At 63.9% G+C, this 7,433-nt stretch overlaps 1 protein-coding gene across 1 annotated transcript; it reads right to left on the reverse strand.

Moving 5' to 3' along the window:
• Positions 1–222: 222 nt before the first annotated feature.
• On the reverse strand, positions 223–4,355 carry LOC129500007 (nuclear pore-associated protein 1-like). Its single transcript, XM_055310160.1, has 4 exons — positions 2,211–4,355; positions 1,230–2,148; positions 761–868; positions 223–707 (listed from the first exon to the last, which is right to left on the reverse strand). The coding sequence occupies exons 1-4, from the start codon at positions 4,353–4,355 to the stop codon at positions 223–225; spliced, it is 3,657 nt and encodes a 1,218-aa protein (XP_055166135.1).
• Between the last annotated feature and the right edge of the window lie 3,078 nt (positions 4,356–7,433).

Here is a 7,433-nt window from a genome sequence, read left to right on the forward strand (position 1 = left end):
CACACTAGCGCCTCCAACAGGGGGAATGGTGCTGTTTCCCATCACAGTGCTGCCTGTGATTTGGGCAGGTGGGCCCCTGGTGCCTGGACTTAATGTGGCACTAGAAGCATGTCCCATTACTGGGACAGTACTTGCCCTTCCTGTAGCAGCAGCTGGAATCCATGCGATGGACTGGAGGCTATCTGACCAAGAGGACGAGCGGAGGGGTGCTGGATGTCCCCTTCAGTCCAGCTCCAACGTTGAATGCTCCTGACGCCTGTGAGCGAATGGAATCTGGCATGGGCACATTAAGCCCATCCATGGGGATTGCAGGTCCCACAAAGGTCTGTGGGCCTGTAGTGGTGGCCGTGACTGATAAGCCACTGGGACTGCTAGCCCCACGAAGGTCTGAGGGCCTGTGGTGGTAGCCGTGAGTGGTGAGCCACTAAGGACTATAGGCCCCACAATCATCTGTGGGCCTGTGCTGGTAGTCAGGAGTAGTGATGCCCTGGGGAGTGCAGGCCCCACAAAGGTCTGAGGGGCTGCAGTGGTATCCCTGAGTGGTGAGCCACTGAGGACTGTAAGCCCCACAAACGTCTGTGGGCCTGTAGTGGTAGCCGTGACTGGTAAGCCACTGGGGACTGCAGGCCCCACGACAGTCTGTGGGCCTGTAGTGGTACCTGTAACTGGTGAGCTACTGTTCCCAGTGCTAGGGATCCCAGTGGTACCTGAAAGCCAGTCGTGGTAGAATGAGGAGTGTGGAGAACACCTGGCTGGTTACCAAGGGCCGTCTGCTTGTTGACAGTGGTGCCAAAAGGAGGCCCGCAAACCCCGATTGCATTGTGGTCCCTCCGGGTGGCTGAGTTATAGGAGTGGCCAGGCCGATAGCCTGTGTTGGGGCAACTGTTTTTCCTATCAGGTAGCAATTGTTAGGCTGTTGCCCATTGTGACCTCCAATTGTGGGCTGAGAGGTGATTCCTGGGTTAGGATGCAGCGAAACGGGGGTGTTTGATGGCTGACTTTTGAGGGAAACTGGTAGAGCCATGGGCCAAGGCAGTGCTGCTGGTAGGTGGTGTGTTGCCAGAACCAGGAAGCGCCCTGTACAGTGGGAGCAGTTCTTCTGGGACCCAGGGGGTTACTGAAAGATGACAGCCCAGGAGGGAGATGTGGTATCCATGGCATCGGGGTCAGAGTGAAGGGCGATTCCTGGGTTAGGATGCATCGAAACCGAGGCCTGTATGATGGCTGACTTTTGAGGGAAACTGGTAGAGCCATGGGCCAAGGCAGTGCTGCTACAGGTGGTGTGTTGCCAGAACCAGGAGTGCCCTGTACAGTGGCAAGCGGTTCTTCTGGGACCCAGGGGGGTCTGGAAGATGACAGCCCGGGAGGGAGATGTGGTATCCATGGCGTCGGGTCAGAGTGAGGGGCGATTCCTGGGTTAGGATGCATCGAAACGGAGGCCTGTATGATGGCTGACTTTTGAGGGAAAATGGTAGAGCCATGGGCCAAGGCAGTGCTGCTACCGGGTGGTGTGTTGCCAGAACCAGGAAGCGCCCTGTAAAGGGGCAAGTGGTTCTTCTGGGACCCAGGGGGGGTCTGGAAGATGACAGCCCGGGAGGGTGATGTGGTATCCATGGCATCGGGGTCAGATTGAGGGGCGATTCCTGGGTTAGGATGCATCCAAACGGAGGCCTGTATGATGGCTGACTTTTGAGGGAAAATGGTAGAGCCATGGGCCAAGGCAGTACTGCTACCGGGTGGTGTGTTGCCAGAACCAGGAAGCGCCCTGTACAGTGGCAAGCGGTTCTTCTGGGACCCAGGGGGGGTCTGGAAGATGACAGCCCGGGAGGGAGATGTGGTATCCATGGCATCGGGGTCAGAGTGAGGGGCGATTCCTGGGTTAGGATGCATCGAAACCGAGGCCTGTATGATGGCTGACTTTTGAGGGAAAATGGTAGAGCCATGGGCCAAGGCAGTACTGCTACCGGGTGGTGTGTTGCCAGAACCAGGAAGCGCCCTGTACAGTGGCAAGCGGTTCTTCTGGGACCCAGGGGGGGTCTGGAAGATGACAGCCCGGGAGGGAGATGTGGTATCCATGGCCTCGGCGTCAGAGTGAGGGGCGATTCCTGGGTTAGGATGCATCCAAACGGAGGCCTGTATGATGGCTGACTTTTGAGGTAAAGTGGTAGAGCCATGGGCCAAGGCAGTACTGCTACCGGGTGGTGTGTTGCCAGAACCAGGAAGCGCCCTGTACAGTGGCAAGCGGTTCTTCTGGGACCCAGGGGGGTCTGGAAGATGACAGCCCGGGAGGGAGATGTGGTATCCATGGCCTCGGCGTCAGAGTGAGGTTTGGGGTTTGCAGAGGTGCTGCCTACTGGAGTGGTGGTGGCCCCAGAACTCAGGTTGGGCAAGCCAGTGGCGATAGGAGCACTGGGAAGAACAGCTTTTTGCTGCCTCCCAGCAAGAGTCCCATGTGTGGGCTGAGGGGTGATGTGGAGGCTGAAGAGTTGATCAGCAAGTGGTGTGGGGCCGGGGGCCATCGACGTAGTTAGACTGGTGGATGCTGCAACTTTCGCAGGGCATCTCTGCTTCATACTGCAATGGCCCCGGGAAAACGGAGGACAGCTCATCCCGGAGTGTGGGGGCGAGCTGAAGATGACAGCCCGGGAAGGGGACGTAGTGTCCATGTCCACGACACCAGGATTGGAAATAGGCTTGGAGGTCAAAGCAGATGACTTTGCTGCGGTGGGAGAAGAAGTCGGTTTAGAGGTGCCGGGCTGGACTGCAACGACAGAGCTATGTGTGGAGTGGCCTGGGAGAGGGGCTGTCAGGAAGAGAGGGGGAGAGTCTACACACATGGGGGTTGGGGATTCTTTTGTGCAGGAGGGTGGGTGTAAGGAGGTTGAGGTGTTGGAAGGTGTGGGGCGGTCAGAGGTGGGTGTCGTAGCCCTGCCTGGGGGAGGAGGACCTCCGCCAAGTGGAGTTTCCCTAATGGGACTGGAAGGAAGGGGAGGAAGAGAATCGGCGGGAACAGCCAGGGGAGGAGATTCAGGAACTCCATGTCCTGTTTCCCGACCAGCATGTCGTGTTGGGGACGACGGCGGGACAGAGAGGATCGGGGGCCTGGCAGAAGGGCCAGCCAAGTCGGTGGGAGGAACAGGGCCGTGGGCAGCGTGAGCGGCCAGGGGCGGGGAGCCTGCAGTCTCCGAGGCCAGTGGGGGGGAGGAGGGGGCAGGCTGAGCGGCCCTGCAGTCTGCCAAGGTCTTTGTTCTGTCCTTCAAGGTCGTGTTCCTGGGACACTCGGTGTTCGGCAAGGTGCCTGGGTCCTTGTCAAGAGCCACGCAAGGAAGCTTCGGGGGTGCGGGCAAGTCCCCTCGATCCCACAGCAGCGGTAGTGGTGGCGGCAATGGCAGACAGAGGGGCATGGCCATTTTCCTCTTGTTCTGCCTCCTGCTGGCAGGTGCTGGTGGGAGAGGGCTCCGTGGCGACACGCCCGAGGGCTTCTCAGCCTGCGTGTCCTTCCTCGCTCCGGCCCGCGTGCTCTGCCCAGGCTGATGGTCTTCAGCCACCGCCGCCTGTGTGCACGTCTCCTGCGGCAAGGGGCGGCATGCGGTTGGGCCCCAGAGCACTGCCGCATCCCTGTCGGCCTTCGCGAGGGCATCTCCCACGGGGCCACATGAAGAGGTGGCAACGCGGCCTTCAGAGGAGGACACGGGAGCCATCTGGGTGCTGTCCCACGAGCTCCCTCCGGAGGGCACGAGACGGCGGTCCAGAGTTGCAGGGCTGGCTTGGTGGAGGCGGAGAACGCCACTGGTGTCCGGGGGCTCAGATGTCAGGGGTGTCCCCCCACTGCTCTGGGGGCGGCCACTCCCACCAAGAGCCTCGGTCTGTTCTCCGGGGTGCTCTGGGACCTTCTCCTCCACCCCCTGTGGGCTGCAAAGGGGGAGGGGAGGGGATGGTACCTGACTCGCAGCCTTGGCTTCCTGTGCAGGTAGGGAATGCAGGAGCCGGAACCTGCGCCCCAGAGCAGGGATCCTCACAGTCCTCGAGGGCCCGCACCCCAGGGAACTGCGCGCAGCCAGCACAGGTTGACCCGGAGGGTTCCTCCAGTTCACCACGGCGAGGAGGCCCAGAGGGGGGCACGCGGCCTGGGGGAGCGGGTACCGCCTCCTGGGCTCCACGTGGCAGCGAGCTGGTGGGGGCCTGCGATCCCGGAGGAATGGCCTGCGCCCAGAGCAGGGGGCAGGTGCAGGAACGGCGGGGTGGTCGCGGCCAGGATGGGCGGTGTCCCAGGCAGGGGTGAGCAGCGGGCGACCGCGGCCGGGCAGGGGCCGGCGGCGGGGAGGGCGAAGAAACCTACAAAGCAGGCTGCCCATTTAGGGCTACTGTGCGCGAGAGTCGCGAGGTCGGAGCGCCGGGCCTGGGGGAGGGTCTCCGAGGCGCCTGGCTCCTCTCCAGGGGCAGCACAGCTGAGCCGCTGAGCGCTGCGCCCAGCCATTGTGAGGTGTCCCTGGAACACCTCCGGGAGCCCGCCACTCCGGGGGGCCCCTCCGCGGGCAGGCAGTGGGCGGGGCCTGGGGCCGCGCCCCCAGCAGCAGCCCAGGTGGGCGGGGCCACCGGGGCGGGGCGGGGCGGGGCGGGTAGGGGCGGAGGCGGTTGAGCACCAGCCTGGCAACCGCCAGCGTGGGGGAGGGGCGCGGCCTGGGCCTGCAGCGGCCAGGCCCGGAGCACTCAGCCCCGAGGCTGTGCGTGGCCCCCCTTCCCTGGGGAAGCCGAGGAAGGCGAGCTCAGGAGCCCCCCAAGGCCCAGAGGCGGTGAGGGGCCTGCTTCCCCGAGGGCCTGCCCTGCAGCCCTGCTGCCCTGCAGCCAAGCCACCCTGCTCCCCTGCAGCCCTGCTGCCCTGCTGCCCGGCAGCCATGCCAACCAGCTGCCCTGCGAGGCCTGCAGCCCTGCCTCCCTGGGAGGCCTGGAGCCCTCCTGCCCTGCTGCCCTGCAGCCCTGACGCCCGGAGAGGCCTGCAGCCCTGACGCCCTGGGAGGCTTGAAGCTTTGCCGCCCTTTGCCCTGAAGCCCGGTGGCCCTGCGAGGCCTACAGCCGTGGCGCCCTGCAGCCCTACAGCCCTGCCGCACGCGGAGACCTGCAGCCCTACTGCCCGGCTGCCCTGCAGTCCTGCTGCCCTGAGAGGCCTGCATCACTGCTGCCCTGCTGTCCTGCTGCCCTGCTGCCCTGTAGCCCTGCCGCCCTGCGAAGCCTGCAGCCTTGTTGCCCTGGGAAGCCTGCAACCCTGCGGCCATGCCATTCCTGCAGCCCTGCCTCCCTGCTGCCTGTAGCCCTGCTGCCCTTCTCTGCTGCCCTGCTACCCTGGCTCCCTGCTGCCCTGCTTCCCTGACGCTCTGAGAGGCCTGAAGGCCCCGGTGTCCTGGCGGCAAGGTAGAACTAGAAGTGCATCGCAGCACTGAGATCTCGGTGCTGCTTCTTGCAACTAAAAGTGAGGTCGTGTGGCCAGGCAAGGCCCTGGTGCTCTGTAAGAGGGAAACACGCACGACCTTTGACACACAGACCTTTGTGGTGGTGGCGTTTCCACCCGGAGAAGTGCTGTGGCTTGGGGGGGTTCCTTCCCCGGATTTTGTTCGTCCCAGTGACCCTTGGGGACACGTATTGGCAGTGGGCGCACTAGCGCCTCCAACAGGGGGAATGGTGCTGTTTCCCATCACAGTACCACCTGTGATTTGGGCAAGTGGGCCCCAGGTGTCTGGATGGAAAGTGGCACTAGAAGCATGTCCCAATACTGGGACAGTACTTGCCCTTCCTGTAGCAGCAGCTGGACTTCCATGCGATGGACTGGAGGCTATCTGACCAAGAGGACGAGCGGAAGGGGTGCTGGATGTCCCCTTCAGTCCAGCTCCAACGTTGAAAGCTCCAGAGGCCTGTGAGCGAATGGAACCTGGCATGGGCACATTAAGCCCATCCATGGGGATTGCAGGTCCCACAAACGTCTGTGAGCTTGTCGTAGTAGCCATCAGTGGTGGGCCATTGAGGACGGCAGGCCCCACCAAGGTCTGTGGGCCTGTAGGAGTAGCTGTAAATGGTGAGCCATTGAGGTCGGCAGGCCCCACCAGGTCTGTGGGCCTGTAGTGGTACCTGTAACTTGTGGGCTAGTGTTCCCAGTGCTAGGGATCCCACTGGGACCTCCAAAGCCAGTCGTGGTAAAATGAGGAGTGTGGAGAATACCTGGCTGGTTACCGAAGGCCGTCTGCTTGTTGACAGTGGTGCCAACAGGAGAGCCCGCAAACCCCGACTGCATTGTGCTGCCTTGCAGTCCTGCCGCCCTGAGGGTCCTGCAGCCCTGCCGCCCTCTGAGGCCTGCAGCCCTCCCTCCCTGCTGCCCTGCACCCCGGCCGCCCTGTGAGGCCGGCAGACCTGCCTCCCTGCTGCCCTGCAGCCCTGGGAGGCATGCAGCTCTGCCACCCTGCTGCCCTGGTACCCTGCCTGGTGCCATGCAGCCCTGCCACTCTGTGAGGCCTGCAGCCCTGCCGCCCTGGGAGCCCTGGAGCCCTCCTGCCCTGCTGCCCTGCTGCCCTGAAGCCCTGCCGCCCTGCGAATCCTGGAGCCTTGTTGCCCTGGGAGGCCTGCAGCCCTGGCTCCCTGCTTCCCTGCAGCCCTGACACCGTGAGAGGCCTGCAGGCCTGCGAGGCCTGGAGCACCGCTGCCCTGAAGCCCTGGAACCCTGGGAGGCCTGAAGCACTGCCGCCCTGCTGCCCTGCATCCCTGCCAACCTGCTGCCCCGCAGCCAAGCCAACCTGCTCCCCTGCAGCCCTGCTGCCCTGCTGCCCGACAGCCATGCCAACCAGCTGCCCTGCGAGGCCTGCAGCCCTGCCTCCCTGGGAGGCTTGCAGCCCCGTGGCTCTCGGAGGTCTACAGTCCTCCCGCCCTGGTGCCCTGCAGCCCTGTCACCTGGGAGGCCTGCAGTTCTGACGCCTGTTGCTCTACAGCCCTGCTGCCCTACGAGGACTGCAGCCCTGCCACTCTGTTGCCCTGCCACCCGGCTACCCTTGGAGGACTAAAGCCCTGCAGCCCCGCCACACTGGGAGGCATGCAGCCCTGCCGTCTGTTGCCCTGCAGACCTGTCGCCCTGCTTCCCTGCATTTTTGCCGTCCTGTGAGGCCTGTACCCCGCCACCCTGGGAGCCTGTAGCCCTGCTGGCCTGCTGCCCTGTATCCGTGCTGCCCTGGTGCCCTGCAGCCCTGCCGCTGTGCCATACCTGCAGCCCTGCTGCCCAGGGAGGCCTGAAGCCCTGTCGCCCTGGGAGGCTTGCAGCATTGCCGCCCTGTTGCCCTGAAGCCTGGCCGCCTTCTGAGGCCCGCAGCCCTGCTCCCCTGCTGCCCTGCCGCTCTTCCATTCCTGTAGCCCTGCAGCCCAACGAGGACTGCAGCCCCGCCGCCCTGCTGCCCTGC

This window comes from Nyctereutes procyonoides, unplaced genomic scaffold (genome assembly GCF_905146905.1).
Source record: "Nyctereutes procyonoides isolate TBG_1078 unplaced genomic scaffold, NYPRO_anot_genome, whole genome shotgun sequence".
Taxonomy (NCBI): Eukaryota; Metazoa; Chordata; class Mammalia; order Carnivora; family Canidae; genus Nyctereutes; species Nyctereutes procyonoides.